Source organism: Phaseolus vulgaris, chromosome 9, assembly GCF_000499845.2.
Source record: "Phaseolus vulgaris cultivar G19833 chromosome 9, P. vulgaris v2.0, whole genome shotgun sequence".
NCBI classification, from domain to species: domain Eukaryota; kingdom Viridiplantae; phylum Streptophyta; class Magnoliopsida; order Fabales; family Fabaceae; genus Phaseolus; species Phaseolus vulgaris.
Genome location: NC_023751.2, coordinates 29943667 through 29957986, shown reverse-complemented (window position 1 = coordinate 29957986; position 14320 = coordinate 29943667). Strand labels below are relative to the sequence as shown.

Sequence of the window (14320 nt, the reverse complement as noted above, 5' to 3'; positions counted from 1 at the left end):
GTGTTAATCTGAGTTGAAATTTTTTCAATCAAAATAGAGCTAAGGATGCTTATGTCCAAGGCCAACCCAACAACATCTTCATAGTAATCCAAATCAACATCTTTCATAGTAATCCCAATCAAAGAGACATTTACAAATCAAGTAAAATAAGTCTCAATTGCAAATAACAATATATTTTGATTACACACTCTTTTAGAATGAATATTGATTTTAATTTCTTTAAATCAAAATATCTAATTACATATATTGGATTTAAAATTTAAAAATGTGAATTTAGATTTGAAATGTATCATTAAAATAGAGATAAAGTCATTTAAATGAATATAATTATAGATTGCATTTGATTATTTGAATTTTTATCCATCAATCAATCATATATTGTAAGTTTCTAACTCAACCTTGCTAAACCCTTAAATGGTGTCATCACTCTTTTACACACTTGTCATCTTCTTATTAACTTTATTAATCAAGGTATCTTATATTCATGGTTCAAATAAAAGATCCATATACAAACTCACCATTGATAAATGCATAGCAAATTCAACTAAGCATTTTCACGCATCACTAAATTAGTCTTCAGGTTGTCGCAAAACTCAAAACCATCATACTTCATAATTTTATCAATATTAATAAGAAAAAATCATACACAACATTAACATTACAAAACGAATCAACTAAGTCAATATTTATTTGACCTACTTAATATGTAAGCAAAGACACCTCTTTATAGCCTCGCACTCAATGAAATTAAGCACTCACACTTAAATAACTAGCAAACACATTAAAATCTACTACTCATGAAAAGAAATAATGATGTTGATAAACAACCTTAATATTATAACATCCTTAAAACAAATTATCCAACAAACGTACTTAACTAACTAATACACCCAACCCAAGTTATCAAATCCTAGGGTTAACTCATAAACCCTTACGAGTTTAAGAGTTCACTTATCACTAGTTGACTAGTGAGTAGACTCGTTTTTTCGTAAACTCCATCAAACCTGGTGAACTCGGTACAAACTCGTGAGTTTGAGATTGAGTCAGCAAGTTCTAAAAAAAAGTTCAACACAGTTCTCATCTTCATAGAATTTAATAGAATTAAATTTTTTTTGTGCAAAATAGACTCTTACAAGTCTTACATAAATAATATTATACTTATGAAACAATATTTTAATGATAAAAATATTTAAAACGCCGTTGCCAGGGATCGAACCCGGGTCACCCGCGTGACAGGCGGGAATACTCACCACTATATTACAACGACTTGGATTGTTGTAATTTCTTACATAAATAAATGTATTTCTAAAAGACCTCCCACGAGTCTGAGTAAACTCTCGAATCTGATAACCTTGCACCCAATCATATTACCCATTCCTAAACTAAATTAACCATTAAAAAAAAATAATTAACTAACTCACTAACCACCCACTAAACTAAAACTAACACAATAGCTAAAGCTTAACCAACTAGTATACCTAACCAAAAGCACTATGCAATAAAGTAAAATTACTGAATAGAGTAATAGCGTATCTAAATCAACCACTAAACAAACAAACAAGTTCATACCTTTGAAGTAATATCCTAATATATGCTCATCTTCCTCTTTTGTGCTTCCTTCTACTTTTCCCACCCTTTTCTTTCTCACTATTCTTCTTTAACGTTTTTCATTTCCTCTTCCTCCCTATTATCATTTCTTCTTCTTTCTCCTTCCATCACATTTATAGCTATGATTACTCCTTCCTTCTAGCTATCTATTTCTCTTCAACTGTCTTTCTTCTTTCTCGTGTCTTCTTTCTTCGATGGCTTTATCTTTTCCCTCTCCATTATCTCTTTTCTTCATCTTATTGCCTTTTAGGTTAGTCAACAATCTCATAGATTATCAAAATGAGTCACTTTTGACTTAAAATAAATAATGATAAAGTTTTTGAGGAATGTTTTCTTTTAAACAAGTGTCAAAATATCATTTCCTTTTATTTTTAATTTGAAATAGAAAATAACTTCTCAAGATATTCCTAAACAACAAATGATTCCTTATTTGTAGACTGAGAATCAAAATTCATGTTTTCGTTAATCTTTGTTAGTTTTTTATTTATTTAGATAAACAACTTCCATCTTCAAATTGAAAGTTTAAAATGATTCAAACACTTGACTTGATTAAATTAGGAGTCTTAATTACTAAATAATAGTGAAACATTAAGCATCTAAAATCAAATTTCAAATAAAATCGTAACTATTTATTTTAACTAACATAAAAACCTTTTGCAATACCAACTTAAATATCGGAAAACAATAAATATGTAAATAAATTAAAAAGATGAGTTTGAGAAGAAATCGGTGTTAAGAGACTGTCAAGTTAGAAGTTCAGAGAAGAAATAATAATTGCGAAGTAAACACGTTTAAAGTTTGGAAAAGAAATGATAATTGAGAAGTTAATAAAATTTAAGTTTAGAGGAGAAATTGTTGTTAAGGAATGAATAAGATTAAGTTGGGAGAAAGATGTGAAAAGGTAAATGAAATATAATGTAGTCAGTCTTATGGTGAATGATAATATCGAACATGTGTTTAGTATGAAAAACAAAGTAAAATCAAAGGTAAGTGTCTCCAATTCTTGGTGTGTGGATTCTTCAAAAATTTTGCTGAGAATCTCGTCACCGGCAAGGACACCCCTTCACCTTTGTGGGATACTTAACAATAATAAGAAAAGCATTATAACTAAATATGGCTTGAAAAATAATGTTACTCCTACAAATTTGACATAGAAGCACTAGGTTGTTTTGAATGGCATTCAATGCCATTTACATCTTTATCTGGGAATGCCCAGGAGGATATAAGATGATGAGCAATTGCAAAGGGTCCAGGAACAAACATTGGAGCAAGTTCACCGCTTTCCACATTGAAATCTGTAGACAAACTGTGAGTCTTTTCTACTCCCTTGCACATTTGTTCTACCTTTGCTGCTGCAGTTTCTTGGGCTTTCTTGTATTCAGCAAATGTCAGAGCTTTTCTTACTTCTTCTCTACTATGCCATTGAGCATCTAGATCACAAAATTGCAACAGATTATTTGTCACAGATCCAAAACCAAAACCAAAGGAGATAGTAAGTGCAAAGTGATGAGAAAGCGAATGTTTTAGAAGTTAAACCACTTTACAGTTGTGATTTACATTGCCACCAAATGAGAGGAAACCTTACTAGATAGGAATGCAAATTGAAGTGAAGGAGAACAAAAACTTTAGGTTAACAGTCTTAATCTAAATCCACTATTTACCATCCTCCCCAATCTTTTCCCCATTGCCTCCAAAAAGAAAAATAAAATAAAACAAAGGCCAACAATGATTGTAAACCAGCAAGACTTCTAGAGGTTCAGGTTTACCACGCCACCATGAGAAAGGAAAATCACTGGCATCATAACACTGAAAGGAAAATACTTGCTTACAACATGTGCAAATTACATACTGTGGCCGTCCAACACCCCTAAGGCTCAATTTTCAGCTAGACAATGCACCTATACTGAGTGTGTGGCACGAGTAGATTCTCCACACACCATTTAAAGTCACACATTATAAATAAATGAATTGAAAGTTGCATCAGGTGAGAAATAAATAGTACGCCAATGCACTTAAATGCTTCATATACCTTCCAACTCTTCTTTGTCCACATTTATTTCAAGGGATTTTGCATATGCAAAGAACCCTACCATCAGCTGACATGGCATGCTATTTGGTCCAACTAGAAACAAAGTCAAAAGAAACAAAACAACAGTTAATAGATATAAAAGAAGGGAAAAATTAAAATTTCTAATGATGAGAAAGAAAACACAAAAATATGTTAATTTGGTACATTAAATTATCTTAACCTTTACTTGTTTACTTTTGAAAATTCTCTGTATACAAAAAGAAAAAAAATTACAGTTTTCACAAACATGTTCTGCATTAACTCCTATTTAAATTACTTCGGATATAATCTTTGAACAGAATAAAAGCTAATAACTCTTCAAAGCTCTCTGTATGTCAAAAGAATCACAGTACTTGCATTCTAGAATTATGGGGTTAAACATATTCTAGACATTAACTCTGATTCAAGTTACTTTAAACATGATCTAACCCCCCATCAGACTGCAAGTGATTGATTTACTAGTTATATTATAGTAAAGGAAGAAATAGTGCACCTGCAAAAATAGATCCTGAAGTAACATGAAATCTTGAAGAAAATATTCTCATCTTTTAAAGAACTTAAAGGGTCCAAATATAGGCCATAACATAGAAGGCCCATTACTAAAAGTGTACTAAAGAAGAAAGAAAAATTAATCAATATTAATAAAAGTCATTCTGTTAGTGAGAAAATAGAGGGTTAGGATATCATCACCCCAATGATAATCAGACATGTTTGCACCAATAAGGTATGAGCAGTTTCAATCAAGTGTCTATTTTTTTTTCTGCTATAACATTTTGTTGAGGTGTGAGGACAACTACATTTGTTTCTTGTTTCTCCAAGAGATAATATTTCTTCTAACGAAAACACAATATCATGTAGCAAAGTGTCTGTCCATAGCAGAACCTGCCCAATTAGCAAGGCAATATCTAGCAATTTGGGTATTCCCTTTATCTTTATAAAGTAGACCTTGTCCTGGAGCCTTCCTAAGCTATCTTAGAATATGAATGACAATATTTAAATGATCAACACAAGGATTTGCATGAACTGACTTATGACACCAACTGCAAAAGACAAATTTGTTCTAGTAATAATAAGATATATCTTTCTGGATTAGAGAAAGCTTATCCCTATTCTGCCATTAATTTTTTATTTGGATCCATAAGATTTATTAGGTAGTAAGTTTAAGTCTAACTCATTCTCATAAAACCGACTTGTAAGGTGAGGATTGCCCTCACATATAGTTTGTCAAATAGTCTTATTTCTAGTCGATGCGGCATCCCTAATACACACCCATCATGCCAAGGCATGGACATTTCGTGTATGAAACTAGATGAAATTTTAAATGAAATAGCATCTTAAAAAAGTTGAGGTACAAGTTTATTTAAACTTATGCAAGAAGTTAGATTTCTTTTACCCTCTTGATTCATTATATTTTTTATTTTTTCTACACTTAAGAACTTCATCCAAATTGACTCTAAATATGATACTTGATAGATAGAAATATCAAGTCTTCACAGACAATTACTATCAGATGTTCATAAAGACAAATCTTCACATTTTGATCTCATATAAACCCTGGTGAAATTGAAAAAGTACAAAAGCCCAAAAAATGAAAATAGTTATATAGAATATGCTATACCAGGCCATGGCTGAGAACTATGATATACAACTTCTCCCACTTCAATACCAACTTCCTCCCATGTTTCTCTTCTTACAGCCTCCTCTAAGCTTTCTCCTGGCTATATGTAATGAGAGTAGACAAGACAAAAGTTTTACTATATTGGTCAAGGAATAAAATTAAACAAAAAAGCAATTGTATCGTGAATTCTCAAATCAAAGAAATCTGACTTTAAAGATATCCTTTAATTCGTAGTAGAAGGTTGAACTTTTGACTGTTTAAACCACCGAAGGAAGCATTTGGAAGAGCTTCTATGGAAATCAATTGGAATTATTTTATCATACACATACTTGGTTAAGCTTATGCAAGTAAAAAAAGTCCACCCAGTGATACATTCATTTTTGCTTGGTTCGATAAGCTTCTCGATGAAACTTATCAAAACAAGCTTATCTCAATACCCTCTCAATTGCAACTAGCAATAATTGTCTTAATATCTAATATGTAATAAGATCTTCAACGTGCAATTAACTAAACTGTTTACCATAAATGTCCTAAGTGCATCTGTTCATGTTAAAACTAGCTTATTTTGCTTTCAAAATAGCTTATAAGAAAAATATTTCTTAAAGTGCTTTTGATAAGAAAATTTTTGAAGCTTATTCATACATGTTCTGGATGTTAATGCTAAGGGCACCCAATAAAAGGAAGTGCAAGAATTTCGGAGTTCAGACTATATAAACAGGAGCGTATACATCTTATACCAAATATTGTCATTTTAGAAAAAGAAATGTTATTGGCATTAGGTAACTATTGGCTATTGCAGTGGTTACGCAAATTCAAATTAGTTTCTCCTACATGTAGTCAAATTTACTGGAATACACTGTTAAGTTCCTAAAAAAAATAAGTGGTCTTAGAGATTAGGTCAAGCATGCACCTCTATAAAACCTGCTAAGCAGCTCCACATTCTAGGTACAAATCTTGATTGTTTGCTCAAAAGGGCACGGTCATTCTTTGAATCAATTACTAGCATAATGACCACCTGCATAAGTTTAGATGACCGCTGAAATTCAGAAAAACTAGATCATCCATTGATCACTCAACTATTAGAACAGGAGATGTCAAACCGGGTCAACTCGTGGATATATCCTCTTTTTGCATGATTCATCTGAACACTGTTTCCGCCTCCCAGCTTCCACTGGGACTGTTTTCTCTCCACAATGTCCACAAAATCGTGATATATTACACCATTCTAGAAGTGCCCTGGCCTGGCCAAACCCAGTAGTTAGAAAAGTAGAATTGCCTATCAATATTGCAAACTGAAGTAGGATAAAAGGTCAAAAACAAACCAAGAAAGTTAACTAACTGTGAGCAGCTTACATAACTATTTCAAAGAATATGATTGATCCATAAAACAATGCAGGAGAAAGTATAACAGATTCCCCTAATGAAATGGAAGATGGACTTGAGACATGAGACATGAGAGATATTTTCAAAGAGTTTATTTTAGTTTACATATATTGTGAAACTAAATTGAAACACAATTTCAAGGACCAAATTGACAATACAGTGATCAAGCCAAGAAACACCACGTAATTCTGCATTGCAAACACAAGTCAGGTGCAATAAAGAAAATCAACTTACATGACCAGCGATGGCCAAGTTCCCCATGGCCTTCAAATCGACCCAGTCGGTAGCAACCATGAGCGTTCTCAGCTCCACAAAGCAGCGCTTCATGGCACCAAATTTAGCCACCAAGCTACTCTCCCTTGACAAGTCGATCGCCCAGTACACCGAATCCTCCTCCGCGTCGGACCCCAAATACACGAACGAGTCGGCGCTCAGGTTCGCGCCCAAGAGCCCCTTCACTTCCTCCAACCCCATCCACGCCAGCCGCCACGTGTCACTGCTAGCCACAGACGCCAGGGGCCTCCCGTTTCTGAAAGGTAACACCTTCAAATTCACCGAGGCGGACTCGCCCGCGCTCTCCGCAATTCGCGTTTTCAAGGTCTCGTGCGCCGCGGCGGGAGATAACGGTTCGACCCCGTTCGAAGTCCTGGATCGTAGCGGGTTGCCGGCGAAGGCGTGTGTGCGTAGGTTTATGGACATGGTGGTGGTGGTGGTGGTGAGTTGGCGATAGAAGGGTGATGTTAGCGGTGGTGGGAGTTTGGTGGAGAGTGAAAAAATGTAGCTGGAGAGGAGTTTGGAAGATGAGGATGGAAGAAGATTGTGGAGCTTGAGCATGATGCTTCCATGAATCAGATGTAACAAGGTGACAAACCAAACCAAGGTCGGTTGCTTCGGAGAAAGCGTCACAGACTGACACCTGTCCCCATCCCATTTTTCCTTAATTTCAAAACCAAAATGCCGTATCCTTTGACCTTTTCTTTTACTTTTCTACATTTTTAATGATGTTTAACAAACTATGTCTTAATTTTAATTTTAACTTTTAACTTTTACATTTTTTATTATTCCACTTTTATTTATACCTTTTAAAAATAGGTAATTTCAAAATCATACTTTTAATTGAAGATAATTTCATGATGAGACTAAAGTTGAAGGGGAAAACAGTGTGAATAATGTGTGATTGCCAAAGCTTTTTTCTTTTTTCAATCTATCATAAGGAAAGACAAAATTGTGAAACTTAGAATAAACTTTCTAAATCTCTACAAAACCATGTATCCAATCTAGCATAACATTTAAATTTTGAAAGAAACCTTTCATTAGATAAATAGCCACAAAAGAGAAGAAAATAACACCAAAAGTTGATAAAACTGGATTGGTTCCTAACAATTTGATGTGAATTGTTTTCACAATCAGAACATTACAAATTATTCAATCCAAAGAAACCATAAGTTACTAAATACTCACACACTCATAATTGTCTGATATCAATTAACTTTTGAGCACACCCTTCTAATCTCTCCTTGTGTACCAGTCTTTACCTCTACACTACTCAATTTAACCATAGCCTTTTTAAATTCATAATCAAATCTTAACCCCAATAACCCTCTTATATTCCCTGCGTATTTCTGCACAATACTTTGTGTATCAGGGTCTCCCCACAGCCTCTGATCTGACTCTAGAATTGCATTACCATCCCTCACATTTTTGAAGAAACTAACATCAAATTTGGCTGGAGTATCTTGGTCCAAGGAGACCTTTTTCAAGCCATCTCCTTTATTGGGACACAGTGCTTGAAGTTGGTCTAAGAAGTCTTGGTTTATAGTTGGATCTGAATTGCCAGTGGTGGTGAAATTATACAACCTGTAGCTGAAGAATCTGCATTCTGTTTGGCCTATGGTATGTGCCCCTATAGAGAGACAAGTGTCACATTCATATTCTCTTTACACCATTTAATATTAGCATAATTATGAATCACACACATATATATGCAATAATCATGTGAGAAAGCTCACCAACAAGGGTTACAAGGTCATGGTCATCTAAGCCTTTGTCAGAAAATTTTTTCCTCTGCACAGAAATAGGGTCAAGTGGAGATGGCAAGTTTGAGGCCTGAGATGATAAAGAAATCCTCCCATCTCTTCTTCCAGTAGGTACTGACCAACTTGGACCATCACTCTGCCATTTTAAATGCTACTTTATTAACTGAAGCAACAATGAATAAATCCTTACTTTAATAATGCTGGATTTTATGTGTTGTTCATCTTAATTCCTCACTGTATCAAACTTTCATTGAATCTTGACTTTCAAAAATCATTCATGTAAGTAGTCATTAATAGTAAGGAACATAGTAAATGTCATTTTCCAAGGTTAAAGTGGCGTTTTCACAATATTAACCATTGAACATGAGTGACCTTTATAAGGGATTTTAAGTGAGAGTTCACTTTATGATAAATCATTTGATAGAGTCATGAGAATGTGTGTATGTATGTGTTTATCAGTTGAATGTGTGTGATTGAGGGTGGAGTTGGACATTGTATTTAGTACCAAGTCTACAGCATCACGTGCTGCCAATGCTAGTATGTCAGCACATGAGACAACACCAGGACACTTGGCCTCAAGTTGTGATTTTGCATCCTCAATCACTTCAAAACCTCTTAGACCAGTGTTGGGGAACGCATTCCGCTCTGCAGAAGAGCCTTGAATCAAAACTGAACCATCGCAGCCCTGAGAGAAAAGATGTAGCATAACTAAATAAACAACCATGTTCTGATAAGTTTGATTCATGTATAAGAAAATCTCACAAAATGACTTTTGTAAGATTATATACTATAATTTCATCCTATCTTAGGACTGAACATCCTAAACATCTTCAAAGGGATATCTTTATTTTGATGGGTTGATAAACTCAATAAACTTAACAAACTCATAGTCTGGTTTTGAAATTTGCACTCACTTATATACTATGAAATGTGTTTATCTTTAGTCAACACATCTATATCATGATTTCTGTCACCAACTAACAGACAAAATAACAAATTCTGGTGCTGTATTGAATATGTGAGATGTGATAAAAATTATGCAGAACATTCTGTTATGTGGGTTGAAGATGAAGATCAAAGTAGCAAACCTGAACAAAGCAATCATGGAAATGAAGCCTGAGCAGGCCAGGAGCAATGGTAGGATCTTTATTGAAGTAGGATTCCACAGTGGACCGAACTGTGGCCTCTGCGTTTGGACAGGAAGAGGAGTAAAACCCAGTTTTGAGTTGTCCCTGTACAACCATAATGGTCATAAAAATGGTTAATGAACCCAACCATATGTCTCCCATTTGGTAATAGTAATAACAGTGATTCAAGTAAAAGCCTAAACTTCAAACAACTTGGTATTTGATTCTTCACTTTCCCTTCATATGCTTCAACCATTTGCTCACTGCTTGTTACTTATATAATGGTGTTCTTTGTGGGAACAAGTGGATCTTCCATCATGTTGTTTTTCAGGCTTTCTATATCTATTTTAATACTGAAAAATAATGACTGCTAAAAGTAAAAAAAAAAAGAAAAAAAGAGGAGAAATCATATCTATAAATACTTGTAGAAATCATATCGTTACATGAATCATACCTATAATATTTACCTCACTTAAAAATATTTTAGGACAAAATGGCAATTTTTTTTTTTTTATATAACTCTCTCATTTTTATAATTTTATTTAAATTTTAGTAAATATATATTTTTAATTTATATAAGACAGACGAATGTCACATTATAAAAAATAAATAACGTTTATATTTTATTACAAACATAAACAAAGTACATTTCTATTTTAAAAGTAAAAAAAGTAAAAGTATCTTTTGGCACCAGTTTAGAGTGTAACTCAATTTCATCAATAAAAAAAAACTTTGCCATTGTTCCAGAGTGACACTACAGTCACAAATCGCAATTTCTCTGCATAATGCGTTCAGTGGTGTCAGATAAATACAAAATTAGAGAACAATATTGGAATGCCCATAACTTATGCAAATCTTCATAAAACAAAATAATTTCTATTTTAATTGATTTTGGTACAGTCAGATACCATTTTGGTAGTAAAAACTAGAGTATAACAATTAAAAATTTAGCAAATTTCACATGCCTTAAACTGGTAGAAAAAGAAAAGAATCTTCCTTAGTCCACTAATAATATTTTATGTGAACATAAAGGAAATGGCCAGCACAGTATAAGCACTTTTGATAAAAAAAAAAATGTCCTACTGAATTTATATTACTACCACGTGAATACTTTTTTTAATATTATGGAGTACATTATAAACATGTGTCATTCTTAAGATTTTAATTTAAAAATTAATTAGGCTTTGCTTTTATGATAATTTAGTTTAATAACTTAAAAATATTGAAGCGCATAATACATTTTATAGTTATATATGTAAATTAATCTGTAAATAAAATAAATGGAGTAGAAGGAATTAATAACAATAATTTAAGCATATATGAAAATTTTAAAATTGTTTATAGAGAATTTCAGAAAAATCAAATATATAACAATAATGAAAAAAAATGAATAAATAAGATTTTGATAGAAAAAAAGTTATAAATAAAACAATTTGTTAGATGTTGATGTGCAATTACATCAATTTATCACGAGTGATATAAATAAATATGAATAAAAGTTTGTTGAAGAAAAAGAAGAGTAGACAAGAAAAATAAGTAAATAAAACATGACAATAAGAAATAAAGAAGGAGATTCTATGAAGATTTCAATAAAGTTGAAAAGAGGAAAACTTCAAATTTTGGAATAGAAGATTAGAGGATTTGTACTTGAATAGTTTTTAGTAAAACTTGAAAAAGGTTAATATTTGTTAGTTAGAACTTGAGGATCTAAAATGTAGAGAGTTGGAAGTGTCTTTTGGAGTTTCTAAACTAGCACACAACACTCACAAAAACACATGAGTTAGTTGGACTCTTTCATTTTATTCTTAAAGTTTTCAAAACACATTTGTGATAATTGGAACTCCACATGTGGCACCACACATGTCTAATCCTCCTAGACATCATTGTTTTTCACATGTAATCATTACGTGTCTCTAGATTCGAAGAACTACCCATGGACACTCCTTAATTTCAAGGGATTATCATGTGTTAATCTTAGTTAAGTGGAGTTAACTCTTGATTAAGAAAGTTAACTTCATTTTTTTGTCCATTCATTTCCTAAGACGAGATTCTCTTCTCTTTATAGGTATCTCATTCATTTGTAAAGACAAGACATCTTAATGAATGAAATCTCCTTCGTGAGTTTGTGAGAGTTTGATTTTTCTCTTCTATGTTTAATTAGTTCTTATTTTGATAAGCTTTTTCAAGTGGTGAATCATCTTGACTTGAAGGTGGCATGTTCTCTCCATTTCCTTATCTTAATCCATTTTTTGTTTTAATTATTCTTTACTTGTTCTTGTTTTTACTTAAAAACTAATTCAAATTTTATGATTTTCTCCATGAATTCTACTATTTTCCCCAACTTCCATTGCATTTCCATGAATTTCTCTTCTCCAACAACTGTTGAGATTTTCCCCAACCTTTTAAAGTTCATATCATGGAGACTTGAAAAGGTATTCAAAATATATTGAGTAAGGCAACAATTTTTTTAGCCAGGCCAAAAATATCTGAGCATTTGAGGCCCAACCAATCAACCATAAAGAATAAAGAAATTGCTTCCTGCACCATATGATTGCACCCAATTCCAGTTGAAAAGACGAAAATGCCCTTAAAAATGATTTTTATTTCCAGAATACAAAAAGTTCTTTCAGATATTTTTTTTGGAATGTATTATTTTTAATTCCGTATTTTCTTATCTGGAATGGGATTTTGATTATTGTTTCCAAATTTTTATTTCCAAAACATAATAATCTCTTCCAAATATAATTTTTGGGAATGTATTATTTTCAATTCTAGATTTTTATTTCCGAAATAAAGGGTATTTTCGGAATTTTAAAATTGTGTTTGGTGCAAGTTGGGTGTAGGAAGAATTTGCCAAGAATAAAACTCTTGATGAGCAAGGTTCTGTGGAGTGGGCCTATCAGCTATTAATTCAAACTAGGGTATTGTATTTTGAAGTTGAAATATCAGTATGGACCCTTTCAAGATTGTGGATGGAAAAATGGTAAATATTTTAACAATATTAAAACAAAATGAACTTATAAAATTGCAAATCTTTCAAGTAAAGAAGTTAATAAAAAAAATTAAAGATGTAAAATATTTTTATGAAATCTTTTACTGTATTATGATCTAAGTCATAACATGCTGACAGAATTTGATCGGATTATGCACGTAAAAATTGGAGCCCATTAGTTTAACAATATGAAGCAAAATGAACTTATAACGTTGTAAGTCTTCCAAGTAAAAAAATTAATAAACAAGGTTAAAGATGTAAAAGATTTTATGAAAATTTTGTATTGTACTATGATATAAGTCATAAGAACAAACTATATTTTATTTTGAGATGAATAGATATTTGAAATTGTCCAATAACAACAGAGGAATAATTTTTGATTGGGAGTGAAATGTTAAAGTTAATTTATTATAAAATATTAAATAATGAATTTGTGATTAAAAAGCTTAAAGATTTTGAAAAGTGAGTATTATCTTAAGAAAGTTCGAAATTTGTGTTGGGTCCAAAATTTCTAGAGACAACACTCTTTCTTAGAGAAAACACTCTTCTTTATGTACGTAATCAACTTCGAGAAATGATATATGGACAACTTGCTCCACTATACAACCCTTAATTGATGATATAAAAAAAGGTATTTTTGTCATTTCATATAAAAATTGAAATTTTAGACAAAGAAAGAGGGTTGTATACTGGACGAAGGGTGTCAATGTATCATTTTTCGTCAACTTTAGTTTGCCTTACAGAACTGCACTTTCTACCTATTTTCTCTCCAAAATGTATATGAAGTCACATTTTATCATTGCACTAGGAATCAATTGATTAAGGCTTCCAAAAATTTCGGAAGGATCCAATAATATTATAAATTAATTTATGATTAGGGTTAAGTTATTTTAGCAAACTTCATGTGTTTATTTGTCATATTATGTTTAATTTTTATTAAGATTTGGGAGCCTCTGATCGTGATCATTCCTTAGTAACATCAAAAAAACGAAGGAGCATAATATTCAAAAATGTTAATCTTATTAATAATATTCAAAATGTTAATAATTATGAATAATATTTAATAACATTATCAATAACATTAATAATAATAAAAACAATAATAATACTAATATCAGTATTAATAATGTAATTACCTATTAATTTAAATTTGTAGGTAACTTATCTATGAATTTGAATTTGTAGGTAACTTAGAGATAAATATGTAGGTGTAAGTAATATCCATAGGTAAAAATCTATAAGTAAAAATTTGTAGGTAACAATTTCTTGTCCCAACCTGTCAAAATTATGTATGAATTTTATATATGGTAACTCAATTTTACCTATGGATAATAATTCGTAGGTAAAGTTCATTGGTAAGATCAAATTTATCTACAGATCTAAATCAATAGGTAATTATTAGTAGGTGATAACAAATTTTTTTGTAGTGCTAACAAAAAAACTCCATAACTAATGGAAACATGATAATTGTAGCTGGTCAAGGAGATA

General features: G+C 31.9%; 2 protein-coding genes and 1 non-coding gene across 4 annotated transcripts; all 3 read right to left on the bottom strand.

The window, feature by feature from the left end:
• Positions 1 to 1195: 1195 nt before the first annotated feature.
• On the bottom strand, positions 1196 to 1267 carry TRNAD-GUC (transfer RNA aspartic acid (anticodon GUC)). The gene has a single exon. It is a non-coding gene; the product is annotated as a tRNA-Asp (tRNA).
• Positions 1268 to 2500: 1233 nt separating this feature from the next.
• LOC137823155 (nudix hydrolase 19, chloroplastic-like) lies at positions 2501 to 7596 on the bottom strand. Of its 2 annotated transcripts, none has more exons than XM_068628302.1 (6): positions 6912 to 7596; positions 6395 to 6535; positions 6205 to 6309; positions 5295 to 5394; positions 3638 to 3730; positions 2501 to 3038 (listed from the first exon to the last, which is right to left on the bottom strand). In XM_068628302.1, exons 1-6 carry the CDS (start codon positions 7509 to 7511, stop codon positions 2746 to 2748), a joined length of 1332 nt encoding a protein of 443 aa, XP_068484403.1. In that variant the 5' UTR covers positions 7512 to 7596; the 3' UTR covers positions 2501 to 2745. The 2 variants fall into 2 exon arrangements, with proteins under 2 accessions (XP_068484403.1, XP_068484404.1); XM_068628303.1 differs by having other exon boundaries at positions 6395 to 6530; positions 6912 to 7505.
• Positions 7597 to 8032: 436 nt separating this feature from the next.
• Positions 8033 to 10159, bottom strand: LOC137823156 (peroxidase 25-like). The gene is made up of 4 exons (XM_068628304.1): positions 9802 to 10159; positions 9219 to 9398; positions 8687 to 8849; positions 8033 to 8580 (listed from the first exon to the last, which is right to left on the bottom strand). The coding sequence occupies exons 1-4, from the start codon at positions 10000 to 10002 to the stop codon at positions 8159 to 8161; spliced, it is 966 nt and encodes a 321-aa protein (XP_068484405.1). The 5' UTR covers positions 10003 to 10159; the 3' UTR covers positions 8033 to 8158.
• Positions 10160 to 14320: the final 4161 nt, after the last annotated feature.

What these genes read in the sequence shown, in the direction of transcription:
- LOC137823155 (XM_068628302.1), bottom strand. Translation starts at nt 7,511, where the DNA reads ATGCTCAAGCTCCACAATCTTCTTCCATCCTCATCTTCCAAACTCCTC. An exon ending in TATATCCACGAGTTGACCCG is followed by an intron (nt 6,310 to 6,394) that starts GTTTGACATCTC and finishes AAACTTATGCAG; the next exon opens with GTGGTCATTATGCTAGTAAT. An exon ending in GGACAAAGAAGAGTTGGAAG is followed by an intron (nt 3,039 to 3,637) that starts GTATATGAAGCA and finishes TTTGTGATCTAG; the next exon opens with ATGCTCAATGGCATAGTAGA.
- LOC137823156 (XM_068628304.1), bottom strand. Translation starts at nt 10,002, where the DNA reads ATGGGAGACATATGGTTGGGTTCATTAACCATTTTTATGACCATTATG. An exon ending in TCCATGATTGCTTTGTTCAG is followed by an intron (nt 9,399 to 9,801) that starts GTTTGCTACTTT and finishes CTTTTCTCTCAG; the next exon opens with GGCTGCGATGGTTCAGTTTT. An exon ending in TGACCTTGTAACCCTTGTTG is followed by an intron (nt 8,581 to 8,686) that starts GTGAGCTTTCTC and finishes GTCTCTCTATAG; the next exon opens with GGGCACATACCATAGGCCAA.